Here is a 17,706-nt window from a genome sequence, read left to right on the forward strand (position 1 = left end):
CCCCCTGACCCCCTTGATTTAAACTCTTTTTAAGCTCTACTGCTTAAAATCATTAAAGCAGGAGACTCAGACAGTCTCGTCAACATCTGAGTCTCGATAACCCGGCGTATAGTCTTCCTCGAGTTTATGTCATGTCGTATTCACAGACCGCTCGCCATCACGTCACCCGCCATCAAGCACCGGGGTGAGGTTTGCTGTGTTTGCCCTCCACACTGATGTGAGCTGGTGTCATGGTGTTGGTTAGAGCCGCTCGCTCTATAACTTTCTTTATAAAGGTATGATAAGCTTCTTCACTCTGACCTGAGTCACTGACTCTTCTGAGTCACTGACTCTTCTGCTCCTCCATATTTCACCACAACTACCAATAATGGCACATTGGCTTCTGTCAGTCACATTCAAAATAATCCCAAACTGCACTTTCAGACAAGTTTTACCATTAGCACAGCTAAATTAGCATAAGATTAAACTACTGCAAGCCAGAGGACAGTTAGCACCGTCTCCAGCACGGTTTAGGTTTAAAAATACATAAAATTACAAAAAAAAAATTACATTTTTTCTGTGTATTTTTATTTTGTTTTTGTTTGTATTGCAGTGAACGTTACAGATTTTATTTAATTTTCAGAATTTTCAAAGGTTGTTTTCATTTTTATTCCAGTTAAGCAGTATATTTTTTCAATGCTAGTTTCAATTTCATGATGGTTCTCGTTAATTATAATAACCCTGGCACAAAACACAGCTTTTTCAGTAATACAGCCAGTTATAAACACACATTTTCAACGTCTAAGTTACAAAAGGCACTTTTTTCACATTTTCACTGGAAAAGAATAAAAACATATATAAAAAAAAAAATTCTGTCAATATAAGTACAGATCTGTGACTGTTTTTCTCAGATCTGTCAGGAGGTTTTAGTTTATAGCTGGTGATTTATTGTTATTTAGCTCTACAGATCCACATCACATCACTGACTGTCTCCAGCCTCATCATTCCTGCCCTTTAAGAGCGGTGCAGCATTTCAGCACTCTAAACGGTGAAGTCCAGTCTTCTGAAGTTTGTGCTGGAACTAGTAGTAGATTACAGTGTTGTGGGAGGAGCTCTGAAGATAAAGCCATGCTTTGATTGGATCAGCCTGCTTATGTATTAAATCTCCTGATTAGTTACCAAACAATAAAAACAACAGCAAAGCTGAAGAAAACTTGTTTGCTGATCATTTGATCTGTATACACTGATCTAAAGGGTGGTCCACACAGCCGACTCTGCAGACATAGTGTAGCTCAGTCCTGGGGTTTCAGAAGATACACAACACTATACAGAGACCACTGTAGTCGTGCGTCAGTCTGTAGTCCTCGTTATGCCCATATTAGGAACTCTGGGTCTGAGCTCCATTTCTCTATGGCCAGAATGAACAGGGCTGTTGAAAAATCTCCTCTAGCGCCCCCTGTGTTAAATAAACATGTTCAGAACCCGATTCGTTCTGTGCTGTGAACATTCTTCTCTCGAATATCACTGGATCCTCCGAATTACGAGGTCGGTAAAGAGCTATAATACTAATATTGCTACATGCAAGCTAAAGCTACTGCGCATCAATTTGATGTCACTAAGCTACACGAAACTAAGGCGGGCTGTGGAGGTTCTCTGACCAGCTGTGCTACCTTATCGAAATGTTCTTAGTGAAATGGAGCTCAGACCTGCAGTTCCTAAAATGGGCATAAGAACATGGCGCCGACTACAAAATGACGGCACGACTGCAGTGGTCTATGGCAAAAGATCCAGTTCTCTACTTTAATTTCAGTTTGAAGTTTGTTTTTATCTCACATGGTTGTAAAGTTATTTACACAACATTTTAGCAGCACATTTGGTCTTAAATGGTTAAACTTGATTACTCATTTAAATCTGAATCTGTAGCTTTTGTTGTCAGTTTGTGATTTAATAATGCATAATTCAGTTCTTTTACATGCTGTAACACAGCATGAGACAAAGCCTGACAGACACATTTTTTGTCAGTTTTTTTTTTTCAGTATTTTTTTTCAAAAATATTTTGGAATCTTTGAAAGGGTTATTATTGTAGAGATCACACCAGTTTTTGCCTTAAAAAAAATAACAGATAATCATCAAAATAGGGTCACAGGGAATGTTAAAAACAAAGGATCACAGCAACTGTGTTTAATTCTTTCAGTGCTGCCACAGCGTTTACATTCACAATATGTAGCACAGGACTGGAGTCCTGCAGTTACCTGCTCTGCTACCTTGCCAGGTTTAGCAGGTGTGATTAAGCAGAGAAACCATGAAAATGGACGGGTCTCTGGCCCTTTACTCTCTGGCTCCTTTACCACCCACTGCCATGCATGATGCCGCAGAATGAGTCGCTGACTCACAGTAGGAATTGGCAAGTAGCACTTGCTCCAGTGGCCAAGAAGAAGACAGCCTGGACCTAGAGAGGAGGGGCTATGGCACTTCATAGGATTCCATTTGGACTCTGTTTTGCCCCACTACGTTCAAGTGGCTAACAGAGCAGGTCTTTGCCCACATGCTGAGAAGATGCTGCATGAATAGCTTGTTTATCCATGACCCAAAGCCGAGAGAAGTGGCCTTCCACTCTGTCAGCCTTATTACACCCCATGTGTCAAACACAAGGCCTGTGGGCCAGACCAGGCCTGCCACACAGTCTTATCCAGGCTGCAAAAGTATTTTAATTTTCTATTAGCAGATATGTAGGTTTGAAAGACTGAGCTCTTGGGGACTTTACATTTTAAATATTTAATATAGTCATATAATATTTCAAGGCCTGCTACAAGTACCTATATTTTACTGCTTAAGTTTTTGCATGTTTTGGATAAACAGTGGTCAGTTCAGGTTACAGCACAACATTAATTAAAGATTAAATAAAAACTTTTTTTCTCTGGCTCACAGATTCTTTTTGATTTTTTAATATGACCTTTTACTGGCTGAGTTTGACACCCCTGTTCTACAGTGAAGGGTAGCCCACTACAATGCCAATCCATTTCTTGAACACACTAGAGCACTAATCAAAGAGGGGATAAAAAAGAGGAGATGGCCTAAACGGGAATGTAGATGGTAATTTTTTGGAACTTGTTTAGTCAGTAGAGGGCGTCCTATCGCATTCCCCTTCAGACCCTGCCTGAGTGAGTGTTGGTGGCTGTACCTCCTGAAAGCTGATAGCCGTCATGGCCCCATTGTGGAGTTTCTTTCTGAACTCCTGAGCCACTTTGAGCTCGTCTTTGCTGAATTTATCATGGCGTATCAGAATCGCCACCTTCACAGCCACCTTCACCAGGTTCTTCAGGACCTTCTGGGCCTCGGCGCGGTTCCCGGTGTGCAGCTTAGAGACCCGGTACAGCTCGTCCAGAACTTCTCCGCTGGTGTCGTCCACCATCATCTGGGCCATCGACTTACTGGCCATGTGGCTGAGGAACTTCTTCTGGGCCTTCATGGCCAGATCCTTGGAGCTGAATGTCTCCATGCTGCCCCCTCCCTGTGGGGGAAGGAAACACAATCATACACATTACACATCCTCAAACACAGAGTCCTAAAGTCCTAAAGGGAAACTAGGAACCACTTTAACCCTCCTACATAAACATGCCATGACAGATTAGTTTGAGTAGTATAACAATGTCATGTTAGTATTCATGGTAATTATCATGACAGATGCCATAATGTTTGACATCATGATGGCTAACTAGAGCAAAAATTAGCACGCAACATAATAACATAACTTTAACATGTTTATGGTGTGTTCATGCCAGTATTATGTAACAGGATTTTAGTAAATTATTGTTATATCATAAGAGATGGTAGTGCATTTTGATAAAAACTGTCAATATTAAATAACATTTATAATAATAATAATTGATAAATGCTATTAATACAATAGATATTTATTCATCTACAGATCAGATTTTGTGTTGTTTTTGTTTAAAAGGAAACCAATATCAGAATTATTTCAGTCTGTACCAAATCTTTAAGTGTAGAAAGTTCAACAGCATCAGCACTCTCTGAAATATTTTATCATCCCTCTCTGACAGTATAGGGCTGTTTTTAGGTAAATTACAGAGTTAGTGATATCTGAATATCTAATTAAACACTGTTTATGTATGCGTGCTTGGATGGAATTTAAAGATATTACAGATTATTATCGTTATTTCTTTGAATTTTGAGTGTTGCAGCCTCATCCTCAGTGTTTATGTAGAGAAGTGAAGAGTCTTTCTTAGGAAGTGAGTGTTTCCGCTGTGTCTGACAGAGGAAATTGCATCACACACACACACACACACACACACACACACACACACACACACACACTCACCCACACCACAGACTTTGCACACTTCAACCCAAACACAGTGAGACTTTATAGGTCAGTGTCCTGGACAGGAATTAATCCTAATCCTGGGACTATATTTTCAGTCCAGTGGAGAATCTCTATTCAGTACTGTGTAGTCCAGGACTAGACTTAATCCCTTGAACGATAAACACCCATATCCTTGTTCACATTAGACATAACTACATAACTTACACTTTAGTGTCTTTAGTTCTTACAGAAAAACTCAGTTGTTACTAATGAAAAGGCCTCAAAGTTTAATTCCACCAGTCAAAGTGTATCAGTAAACGGTTCAGGTGTAAAAAAAAAGTCCAGAATGGTTTGATGTGCTCCATTTTAGAGAAACATTACTTATTAACATTATTAACCTAGACTATATTTCCAAAAGTATTTGGTCGTCTGCTTCACACGCATATGAAATTGAGTGAGATCCCATTCTTAATCCATAGGGTTTAATATGATGTCGGCCCACCCTTTGCAGCTACAACAGCTTCAACTCTTCTGGGAAGGCTTTCCACAAGGTTTAGGAGTGTTTATGGGAATTTTTGACCATTCTTCCAGAAGCGCATTTGTGAGGTCAGACACTGATGTTGGACGAGAAGGCCTGGCTCACAGTCTCTGCTCTAATTCATCCCAAAGGTGTTCTATCGGGTTGAGGTCAGGGCCGAGCCCACCTCCTGAAAAACAACCCCACACCATAATCCCCCTCCACCAAACTTTACACTTGGCACAATGCAGTCAGACAAGTACTGTCTCCTGGCAACCACCAAACCCAGACTCATCCACCGGATTGCCAGATGGAGAAGTGTGATTGGTCACTCCAGAGAACAGTCTCCACTGCTCTAGAGTCCAGTGGCAGCGCTTTCCACCACTGCATTCAACGCTTTGCATTGTGCTTGGTGATGTAAGGCTTGGATGCAGCTGCTCGGCCATTGAAACCCATTCCATGAAGCTCTCTACGCTGTTCTTGAGCTGATCTGAAGGCCACATGAAGTTTGGAGGTCTGTAGCGATTGACTCTGCAGAAAGTTGGTGACCTCTGTACACTATGTGTCTCAGCATCCGCTGACCCCGCTCTGTCATTTTACGTGACCGACCACTTCGTGGCTGAGTTGCTGTCGTTGCCAATTGCTTCCACTTTGTTATAATCCCACTGACAGTTGACTGTGGAATATTTAGTAGCGAGGAAATTTCACGACTATAGAAATGTCGTAAATTTTCTTGGATTGTTTTACATTAAATTCTGTTGGAAAGAATCTTTTCTTCCTCTGTAAAATTCCCATTTGGGAGTGTGAGGTTTTGTTTTGACAGTGATGGTATTTAAAGTTACTCAATAGGATTTTGCTGTAATGTTGGTATTTGTGAAATTTGAAAAATGATGTGGACTAATCCTTTAGAGTAGTCATGCAATAGTAGCAAGCATTGTGGGCTATGATGTAATATTAGCAAGCTAGCAATGCTAATACAGCAGACATTATGAAACACTGGACTAACCGAAAATACTAAAGACTGGACTGAAGAATTATGTACTACTCTACAGATTATACCACAAAATAAAGATAAAAACCTGAAAATAAAATGATCAAATGTACAAATCACACTACATACCTAAGGATCAATAACAGCCATCTTAAATCTGAGACTGAGTCCATATTCATAGATAACGGTGAGTCATACGATGTGTGAAACCACATGATTAAGACTATTAGAAATGACTGAACTCCACAGTTTGAGACAAGTGCACTGACTTAAGCTTACGGTTAGCATCATGCTAATTGGTGGGTAGCTTCCATTACTTGTTAGCTATATTAGCCTCGTAGCTCCAGAGCTAAAACTAAAGAAGCAAACTTCAGACACCAAACACGTCTTATCTGACTGACCATATCTGGGGTGCGGTGTGGGGAGAAGTGCGGAATTGACTGTTTTCTTGAACTGTGGTGTTATTGTTGTGCTGTCAGAGCAGATGGAGATCTATAACTCACTGATGTAGTGAATACAAGTACTGAAGCAATTACTTAAACATGGTTACATTTGTCTTTGGCTATGTTATTGATGGGTTAACATGAATATGCAATTATATAGATTATGGATGTTTAGAATCACTCAATAATTTATTTTCAACTGTAGTTTAGGTTCTGAAAAAACTCAAATCAATACATATTTTACACACTTTAACAGGAAACGTATCTACATACTTCATCCTACTTAACACTGTCATCATTTATACACACCAGACAAAATTTAAAACTTAATCACTATTATGAAGTTATACATCTCACTGATAGTGATCTACATCTGCTGCTGTTATACAGCTCTTCATTGGTGGAAGGTTGTGTTGGTAACATACAGGAAAACACCACATACAGCATAAATATGAATGGACCCACCAGCTACTCCCTGAGTTTGTATGAACGTTTGTAAATGTTTGAGTTCTGATGAAGTTTTGTTCACAGATATTTTTGGCCAGTTATGGGTGTTATAACATAATGAAACATGTTATAAGGTGTTACCAAAGTTCTGCACATGCTGGACTGTAAAGAGAGAGAGACTGAAACAGGCCTTACCTCTGCTGAGCTGCAGATCTGACCGTGGATGAGCTGAGTCTGTATGAAAGTGCTCTGCTCTGAAGTTTACTCAACTGTTTCTCTGATTCAGTAAAGATCGTTTCCTCAAAAGAACTGAGCGAGTCACGCCTCGCGCTAACACTTACGCGGTTTCCTGACTTCCTGTCTATCTGAGAAAGATCAAAGGAGGAAACGGCAGCTCATCGTTTCTCCATCATGCATGCACAAACACGTCTGCGTGAACCTGCCAGAGGAACGAGCTCCAGAAACACTGTTTATTCATTAGACAAGAGAGAAGAAAGAAGAGAATAATGAGGGATAGAGGAGGAGAAGAAAGATTAATAAGAGACAGAGGAGAAGAAGAAGAAAGAAATTAATGAGAGACAGAGGAGGAGGAGAAGAAAGATTAATGAGAGACAGAGGAGGAGAAGATAGAGGAGATTAATGAGAGACAGAGGAGGAGAAGAAGAAAGATTAATGAGAGACAGAGGAGGAGAAGAAGAAAGAAATTAATGAGAGACAGAGGAGGAGAAGATAGAGGAGATTAATGAGAGAGAGAGGTGGAGAAGATAGAGGAGATTAATGAGAGAGAGAGGAGGGCTCTATCTTCTCCTCCTCTGTCTCTCATTAATCTTTCTTCTTCTCCTCCTCTATCTCTGATTAATGAGAGATAAAGGAGGGGGACAAGATGGAGGACATTAATGAGAGACAGAGGAGGAGGAAAAGGTAGAGGAGACTAATGACAGATAGAGGGGGAGAAAATAGAGGGATGAGAGCCACACCATTCTGAAGCAGAGGCTCTATCAGTCTGCAGGGCTACCATCTCGGTTCAAACCAACAAGAGTGTATAAGATGCTTTAAAGCCTGGGAGCACATTGTGTTCAGTGCTCCCCAACCCTGGCCGGCTGTGGGAGAGTGTGGATCTCACAGTGACCAGACGCAGCGTTTCTCAGAAGATTATTCTTTGAATTTCAGCACAAAAACAACCTCAAATCTCTTTAATACAGCATTAATACGGTGTGACCACATGATATTTCAGACCGTCTCACACAGTGGGGTGAACAGGAACTTCAGTGTGTGGCTCTGAAACCTGCAGCCTCACAAGACTATCGCAGGTGAAGTCATCATGATGCAGACAGTGCAGATACAAGCAGAATAAACACTCTAACCAGCATGCAGTGTTAGGTGCTGACTGAGAAGTGCAGCCTGTGTTTGGCTGAAGAAGCCATCAGGAGTGCATACACACAGAGACTCACTGATCAGGGAGGAGGGGCTAATAAAGAGAGAGGGTGGAGCCGGGACAGGTAGAGGGTGGAGCTACATACACACAGAGACTCACTGATCAGGGAGGAGGGGCTAATAAAGAGAGAGGGTGGAGCCGGGACAGGTAGAGGGTGGAGCTACATACAACAGAGACTCACTGATCAGGGAGGAGGGGCTAAGAAAGAGAGAGGGTGGAGCCAGGACAGATAGAGGGTGGAGCTACATACTCACAGACCTAACTAGACAGGACCGGAGAACACTGATCAGGGAGGAGGAGCTAAGAAAGAGAGAGGGTGGAGCCAGGACAGATAGAGGGTGGAGCTACATACACACAAACCTAACAAGACAGGACCAGAGAACACTGATCAGGGAGGAGGAGCTAAGGAAGAGAGTAGGAGGAGCCGGGACAGGTAGAGGGAGGAGCTACAGATACACATAGACTAACTAGACTCAGAAAAGTAACACTAATCAGGAAGGCGGGGCTAATGAAGAGTGGGCGGAGCAAGGACAGGTCAAGGGTGGAGGTACATATACACAGAGACTAACTAGGCAAAACTGGGGAACCCTGACTGGGAAGGCGGGGCTAAGGAAGGGAGTGGGTGGAGCAGGGAGAGGTTGGGGGGAATCTAAGAGGCTAAACAGAAACGTTTGTGACTGAAGCGGTTCGGCTCATTAGTGCTGCGCTATTTGGGGTGAATTGGTTTATTAAATTATTACTAAACAGCAGTAAAAACATAACAATACATGAATTCAGGCCCTCTGATGTGGTTCAGTGCTCACCAGCCCCACAGTCGGCTTCTTATCTGTAGGGTTAGACGTCTGTGAAACGTTCTGAGGGTGCAGAGGACGAGGATGGGGGGGAAGTGCAAAGCCTGACTGGGTCACACATTCATTCATTTTGGTCCATGATTGTGCTTTTCTACAGTCAACTGTTCAGTGTTTCTGTTATGTGTGGGCAGTAAACACAGTAGGGTCTTTGTGTTTGTACAGAGCTGATGATTCATCTGGGAGTCGAGAGTTTTGGTTTTCAGTGGTTCAACAGCCACCATTAGCATTAGCTAACACTTCTCTGTCTGTTGCTTAGTAACAACAGACTTACAATGCATTTTGGTGCATGTTCAGCTCCTGTATGGTCTACAGTGCTCACTGGAAATTCACTGTGGGCGATTGCAGTGCCTTCAAAATCACTCAGGAATTTCATTTTGATTCATACAGTCAGTGCCTTTCATACTGGGCTTTAACACGGATCTCGATTGATCCAATCATAGGTGATCAGTGTTAAATACGGATGTGATTGGGGTGCTATAAGATGTGCTGTGGTCCGATCACTCAGACCACCTGTAAATGTGTAGTGTGAACACTAAAGCATCTCAGACAGCAAATAAAGACCCCCTAATCAACTGCATCATCACTGCAGGCATGAGGGCAGCTAAGTAGCTTCATTCGTCCTCTCTTCTCCTGTTTGTTTATAAGTTGCGTTATCAGTCCATGTGATTAACACGTGTGTAACAGCTCACACAGTCACACCAACCAGGTCTCGCAGCTCATTTCTGTCTGATAACAAACGCAGAGACTGGTGTAGTAAACATGGGCGGTGCTCTTCCTCCAAATTTGATCATAAGTGTTCACTGGAGACACTTTTGAGACCCCTGGAAAGTCAGATGTAAACAGCTATACATCTTACGGTACATTTATGATCAGATCACTGAGATGATGCTAATACCAAGTTTAAACAGGGTCAGTGAGAAACATGGCTGACTGATGTAAAAGTGCCCTAAAACAGAAAAAGGGATACAGTTCAGGCTCAGCCTGGGTGGGACATAAACAGAGCCTACGTACCTTTCATTTACACATCGCTGCCTCTTTACCTCCCCACTGGTCCTCTTGGACGATCTTGCAGGACGGCACTGTGCAAACGGAAAAAGGACAAACTCCAAATCTCATATGAAGTTTTAGGAAATTGTATAAAGTTTTACCATAACTGATAAAATGGCTAAGGCACAATATTATACTCAACTAATTCATAAAAATGACCACAGACCTAAAAGATTGTTCAACAGAATTACCTCTGTCGTAAATCCGGCTGCTGCTACCTCAGGTTCTACCACTGAAACTGAGAAACTTCTTCATTTCTTTATCCACAAAATTGAAAACGTAAGATCTCAGATCTCACCTCCAGACTCTGACCCCTCAGAGAGACAACATCCAGTCAGCCACCTCCCGCAGTTTCAACCAGCGTCATCCTCCCAGCCGTCTGAGGTGGTCTCACACATGAACCCCACCTATTGTCCCCAAGACCTCATACCGTCATGCATCTTTAAGGAAGTGTTTGTCACAATCTGCCCCTTTATTTTGCTTGTAGTTAACAGTCCTGTACCGAATGGAGTCGTCCCTCCCAGCTTTAAACATGCAATTGTGCAACCAAGAAAAGACAACACATCACTGCTGATCTGGCTTACTTACACTGTTTAACAGTGAAATACAAAATATGTTTTTAAAATCCTAAACTGATGAGCTTCACAACACATCACTGATTTTCTTACTCCACATTCTGCCTCCAGGTCAATTAGGTCATCCTCAGAACAACCTCCTCTCAGTCCCTCACTCACGCCTCCAAACCAAAGGTGACCAGGCTTTGTCTGTCGCTGCCCCCAGCCTCTGGAATTCTCTCACATCACACTTTAAGATCCACCCCCCCCCTTTTTTTTCTCGTCTTTAGCTCAGTTTGAGGGGTGACCCTGTGGTTGTTGTCAAGCCCACTCTATTTTTAACAGACCTCTTACTGCGTTTTAATCTGTTGGAGTGTTTTATACTGAATGTGGCCTTTTATGCATTATTCCTTTTATAATAATCTATTTCCTTCAGTTTTTATGTTTTGTTTCTATTTGTTATTTTTGCTCCTTTGTTTTTTTATTCTTATGTGTTTTTCTTAAGTCTTGTTTTCACTTGTACTCTTTTTTTTATTCTTGTTTACTTGTTTTGTTAATTCATCCACCTTGACTGGAGAGCACTTTGGGTCAACTGCTATCGTTTTAAATGTGCAATACAAATAAAAGTGACTTGGCAGTTTCTATGCAAACACACCATCTATGCCTATGTCCTTTCAGTATGAATCCCTTTCAAAAGGATCATACTCTGTTCTATCAGGTTCAAAGTTCATTATTAAACCTGTTAAATACAGACACAGCCTCTGCTCCTGGGAGGACTTGGTGAAGAGATGGGTTTAACTTTTTAACTTTTCAAATCATCAACATTCCTCAGAACTACAACACTAAGAGTTTTCAGTGATGTATAAACAGTTTTCAGTGATGTATGAAAGGACAGAGGTTTGAAAAAAAAATCTTTTTAAATAACCACACCCTGGTAAGCCTTTATATACAGCTAACTGACATTTCATAAACATAATTTACAACATTCCCAAGTAACAGAGCTTCGACCAAGCCTAGTATAATCTCCATCAGTCATGTTACATAACAGTGTTAAAGGGAACAACGTTGATTTATGTTTAAGGCCCCTTATGTCGTCTTATGTTATCTTGTAATTAATGACATAAAACTTTAAATTGAATGCTTATGCATGTGTAATGAAGTCCCTTCGTAGGCAGCCTTTAATAAAGTGTCCATCTATTCTATCTTACGAAGATGAACCGAGGAGTAATCCCAAACCCTGAACCCGGCGTAGAGCGGCTCAGTGAAAGTGTTAGTGAATGTGTGCAGGTGGGTAAGTGCACCTGTGTTGGGTGAGATGCTATAGAAGGACAGAGTGCCAAAGCCCCAGTCCAGGTACACTCCTACTCTGCTGGAGTTTGAGGGAGGGGAAGGTATGGCCGTGATCTTATTGTTGTGACAGACAGAGTAGCCATCATAGGAGCAGTAGAGCCTCCAGGAGTGATTATTGAGGCCAAACAGACAGTCACTGTATCCTCTCCTCCTGATCCTTCTGTACGTCACGGCTATTTCAGCTCTCCCACTGCACTCAACCTCCCAGTAGCAGCGTCCGGTCAGACTCTCCACACTCAGGACCTGCGACCAGTCGTCAAATCTGTCCGGATGATGCGGATACGGCTGCTCCTCTCCCACATACTCCACCTTTCTGTTCCCATCGGACAGACAGAGATATCTGTTCGCGGTGTTTGGATCCAGAGTGAGAGAACAGGAATCTGTGCACACAAACAGTCATTAACGTTTAAAAAGTAAATAACACTAACAGGGTTATCGTAGTGTGTCTGTGTGTTGAGTGTGTGACTTACAGCTTCTTAGTTGCGGGTTCATCTTGATCTCTCTGTGCTGCACACTAAGGAAAAAAACTGAACAGAAAAAAAACATTCAGTGCAGATAAACTATCTGCATCTGATAAAGAAGACCGTTACTGAACAGTAAGATCAATTTGTATACAGATTGTAATGTTTTTATGTTATTTCAATAAAATAATAAAAAAGAAGATTTCCACGTTTCAGCATAACAGTAATTCACCATCTCAGTAGGAAGAGTTTGATTTTAGAGCTGATGCCAGAGAAGAACATCCATCTGTAACCATACAACCAGGCAATCTGTAGAAAGGAAGGAAAAAGAGGAACAGATGCAGATTACATGCAGCTAAAAACCAGCTGCGGTACAGAACAAGCATAGCAAATGCCAAATTCTGTAAAATAAAACCCTGGTCACTCGGCCAGGAATTGAACCCAGGCCCTTCTTGCTGTGAGGCAACAGCGCTACCCACCATATCAAAAACCATTTCCCTTTGGACAGCATTGGATTTTATATGAAACAAAAAAAAACAAGTGAGACTGGGTGAAAACTAGCAACTAACAACGTGACGTCTGGCAAAGAAAGAAATGCGAGAAACATAGCTCTTCCTGGAAATGCTCTTTTACTGAACAGGTAGCAGTGGAGCACTGCCACCCAGCACTGGCTGAAACGGCCGAGAAGCAACACAGCCTTTGTTGACTGTAGGGACTACAGACCCCCATCTCCCTCACAGCCCAGCATAACACATATAATATTGCTACACATCTTTCAGGCAACAACTATTTGCATGTTTTTAAGTTTCTCTGACTGGGAGTCCGGCGCTTTCCCTTTGCTCAGGCTCTGAGCATCCACGGCCAAATGAACCAATAGTGGAACGCTACAATAAAAAAAATCAAGAGGATTTTGAAAGTAGAAATCAATATTTACTATATCTGATATGAACAGTGCGAAAATGTCCCACTTAGGGAAGTCCTGATCTGCTCTGAATGATCGCCTATCAGACCTCACTGCTTGGTTTGGAGTAAATCCTGCTTCTTCTTACCTGCTTGTTGTGCAGACTGCACACTGATTTGAATCATTGTCATTTTATGATATATTTATTTTCATTTTTATTTAGCTGCGTCAGTTTTGTTTTTAGTTTTTTATATTGTATTATTTGTTGTTATGTTCTTTTTGAAGTTAGCCAGAGTTTGGCTCAGAGAAAATGCATTAAAATAAGAATACTGGCTTAGATCTACCAGCAAGTGCTGGACAAGACATCTTCCAGCTATGCACACTTCAGGAGGAACCAGCAGAGGAAGGACGTTCATAAAACAGCTGTTTTATGAGCAAAAAGCCAACTGAGAGGTGATCTGCTGTTCTGTGGGAAATGCCAGATTCAGATTCAAACTCAGACATGTTTCATGTGTTAACAAGATTAAGTCAACAACTTCCAAACTGAAGAGATCCCCACAGATGCAGGTGGCACTGAAGATAAGGCCCTCACTGTCTCTGCTTTCCTCCACCACTCATCGGAGACTCCGACATGTAAGAGAAGACATGAACAAACTAAAATCCAAATTTTTAAAGAAAGTCTTCTGTTGGACGCAGTGATGAAGACATCGCAGGGTAAAAGGATGTTAATTTCGGGACCTACAGACAAGGTAATGAATCTTTTAGCAACTTTTAGAATTGGACACTTGGCTAATATCATGGTGCTCTGAGCAAAGCTTTGGCTTTATTAGTAACTGGGATCTGTTTTGGGAAAGGCCGTTTTACTGTGCAGCAGTCGGCAGCTGAGCTGGAGTTCTCACAGATAACAATATGAAACTTTCATGACTTCAGCACCTGCAAAGAGACTCGTTTAGACAGAAACTGCAGCTTTGATTTGTACAAACTTCTCTGCAGCTCCTACAACTTATCTTCTTCGGATTTCAACCATTCATCACCCCCTGCTTCCCCATCAGCAGTGTAATATCAAAAATCTAGATAAACCTGCGGGGTCAACATGTAAATCGCTCTCACATCACTAGTTTAGATCACCATGTTTTCCATGTAAAAAACATTAATTTCAAATGAGAATATGTGGTTCCCACCATAATTAGCTAATGTAGTAATTTCCAAATGCTCAGTCCTTCCCTACAGCAGATTAACTCTCACTGGACTGAAAATAAAGGCACTAATGAATAAACTGTTCATAAAAGTTCACCTAAGTTTGGTTTTATATGTGGGCGACTGAGAACAGAACAGCAACTTTATTTAAAGAAAACTACAGATAAACAGAGACAGAGCAGCCATAAACGCAGCTGTGTATAACCAAGAAACTATTAGCCAGCGATCCATCAGCTGCGCAGACTCTCAGTGTTACATAAATCATAACAACGAGAAACAGATAAACCACTAAACATGCACCAAAACATGAAACATAAAAGGTGACAAGTTGATTAATTAAATATTTAAATAATTAAAAGCTATAATTAAAAAATGTAAAAAAAATTATTACAGTTCACTCAGTTTCTACTGCCATCTAGTGGACAGCCTATATAAACAGCACATTTTAAACTACAACCTGTTCACACAAACAGGCACGTTTCTTTTCTATTACAGATCCTAATAGTGTGATTCACTCATAGAAAGTTCTGTTTTCTGATCAGAAATTTTCCTTCTTTTTTGAGGCAATAAAAAATATAAATATACATAAATTAACATTTTCTCATATATTGTCCTCTAGTGAGAACACGGCTTTATTCTACGGTGGGTTTTTGCCTTTTCAGCTCCATTTCCTGTTCACCCTAAAACCCTGTTTGCACCCTGTTCTCTCCATTATTATTCAAAATCAGAGCATAGCCAAGGAGGGTGGGGGGCGAAGTATGACTTCAATTCAATCTAAATGTATTTGTAGTGTGTTTTTTACGACAGGTGTTGTCAAAAAGAAGATTCACAGAAATCCACGTCCGAGACCCAAATGAGCTTGAGAAACTCAGAGAAACCAGGAGCCCGTCCTCCAGACAGTGAACAGTCAAAACAATAAGAGTTATTCAACAGAGGAGGAGGAGAATGATCATTAATATACAATAATAAATAAAAGGGGGAAAAGAAACAGATCAAAGGGCAGAAATGTTCTGGTTAATTAAAGTCTGTCAGAGTTTATCACGAAAGGATGACAGTAAAAACGAGTCTGTGATGATCACTGAGGACCTGTCAGTACTCTAAAAAAAGGTTCTTTAGTAATAACAATGGTTCCATATAGAACCAAAAAGGACTCTGCTATAGTTATAATGTCAAGCTTCTATACAATAGAGAACCTCTTTTGATCCTATACAGAACCGTTTTCAAAAAAGTTCCATATAGAACCACATACAACACATTCTCCATCAATCTGAAGAACCATTTCACCATGCAGACAACCATTTTACCATGCAGGGTTCTTTGAGTCGAGGTCATCAGTCTTTCAGGAGGGTGAGGGGGTCATGCAGGTGAGGCCCTCGGACCACCACAGTTAAACAAAGAGACTAAACTACTGCACTACTGAACGTTTACGCTTCACGGTGAAAATCTGACACCAGATCAGTGACCAATCAGTTACAATCACTGTGATTGGCTGCTCTGCTGAGCGAACAGACGAGTGAACGCTGATCAATACTTCATCAGTCTTGTTCGTTTTGCTTAAAGAAGCAGCAAAAATTAAAGCACCTAAAACTGAATCTCTACATTAATATACTGCAGTATTGTCTGTTATTTTGTCTACATTAAGGAAACCAGGAATAAAATCACATCCAGTTGTTCCAGAGTACAAACTGCATGTAAAGAGTGTTTAACTGGGTAGTAAAGCGAGTTTTGTGTTAACAGTCACATGTAGCAGCGCTCCATCATGAGAAGCAGGCCGTCAGATAACTTAGCTGTCTTAACGAACCACCTTAATGAGCTATAATTACTCAGCAGGTAAGCTAATTATGAGTAACGATGCCGGCTGGATTCCAGCTGAGATGGATCCCGTGCTGAACAGGCCCTACATCTGTGTAAAGGCTACTGTAGTTCAGAGTGAAACTCACACAGAGGATTTTATTCAAGTGATTCTGACACCAGTTGGTCTGTTCGTCATCAAAGCTTCAGAGAAGGTAGAAAAGCAGCTGGTATTTTCAAATTCAGTAAAAATTAAATAAATAAATAGGTAAGACAGTGATGATGTGTATAACAAAGTTAACACGGTAAACAATAAAAAGTGCTACACTGGATTTACTCAAAGGTGTAAATCATATACAGTCTTTCACTTTCAGTTTATATACTTCATAAAAATATCTAGCCATCATGTTTTATTCTTGTGAAAATAAGTGCACATCTGTGCAGGTTACAGTAAAACACTTCTATATGTCAGTTCAATTGTGTATTAATAGTGTATTATAGTGTTGAAATACACACAGATTAATGTTATAAAGTTTTTATCAATAATAGCTCAATAAACAGTCACTGGGTCTAATCTGACCGCCTCACTGATTAAGCTGAGGAAGTCCTGGACACACTGGTGTCCACAGCGCTGGCCGTTATGAATAAACAGCACTGATTAAATCAGTTTGTTCACTATTTTGTGTTCACTGAATAACGAACTCCGTCACTTTTAAACCGTTTACAGTCTTTTTTCTCATTACGGTCGAATATTTTCACCCCAAAACGGCGTCCTTCCTTCTTCCGGTCAAACCACACATTAATGAAAGAACATTATTACCTTTAAACAGCAGCGAGAGACTCACCTGAGCTCCTCTGTGTCCAGTCCTCTCCGGGGGTCATCCCCGCTCTGCTGACCTCTCACAGCGGAGCAGCGACTCCTACTGGCCGGAGGTCATAAAGCATCACCAGCTCAGTTTACATTCAGTAAATCTGAGGGAGCCGCGAGTGGATTTAAAGTGATACACACAGCTGATACAGACACACTGCAGCTCGAGCTGCTGCTAAAAACTTTTAATATCAACAACATTAATGTAAGAACCTGGGAAACATCCATCATACACTATAATGTGTTTCTGCCTGGAGTCTTTAGAGGATTCACAGTACACCACTGCACCGTCCGTCACCTGCACAACATACAAGTGACTGTACTTATTTATTCGTTTACTGAATATTATACCTTTTATAGTTGTTTTATTATATTACAATAGTATTTATTATATTCCAATATATTTACTTCTATTTATGCATCTGTATAATCCAAACTGCTCATAACACAAACACATGCTGAGTCATTCTTTCAATAACTTATATCATGTTATGTATAAGATTTATATAAAATATAGTGTAGAATAAGACACGATAAACATGGCTATAGA

The 17,706-nt window shown here is 40.9% G+C and overlaps 1 protein-coding gene across 6 annotated transcripts in view; it reads right to left on the reverse strand.

Moving 5' to 3' along the window:
• tnfaip8l2a (tumor necrosis factor, alpha-induced protein 8-like 2a) overlaps positions 1-17,210 on the reverse strand; it is a 17,986-nt gene extending 776 nt beyond the window's left edge. The window contains exons 1-6 of one of the 6 annotated variants that reach the window (XM_036577947.1): positions 17,134-17,210; positions 12,632-12,708; positions 12,409-12,465; positions 10,333-12,318; positions 9,999-10,066; positions 3,161-3,490 (exon numbers count right to left, since the gene is read on the reverse strand). In XM_036577947.1, the coding sequence (XP_036433840.1) occupies positions 3,161-3,478 (318 nt within the window). In that variant the 5' untranslated portion in view covers positions 3,479-3,490; positions 9,999-10,066; positions 10,333-12,318; ... (1 more) ...; positions 12,632-12,708; positions 17,134-17,210. Of the gene's footprint in view, positions 1-3,160; positions 3,491-6,896; positions 7,197-9,998; positions 12,319-12,408; positions 12,509-12,631; positions 12,709-17,133 lie in introns of those variants that run through there. The other 5 variants (XM_036577946.1, XM_036577945.1, XM_036577944.1 and 2 more) reach the window with 5 other exon arrangements.
• Between the last annotated feature and the right edge of the window lie 496 nt (positions 17,211-17,706).

Source organism: Colossoma macropomum, unplaced genomic scaffold (genome assembly GCF_904425465.1).
Source record: "Colossoma macropomum unplaced genomic scaffold, Colossoma_macropomum, whole genome shotgun sequence".
Lineage (NCBI taxonomy): Eukaryota > Metazoa > Chordata > Actinopteri > Characiformes > Serrasalmidae > Colossoma > Colossoma macropomum.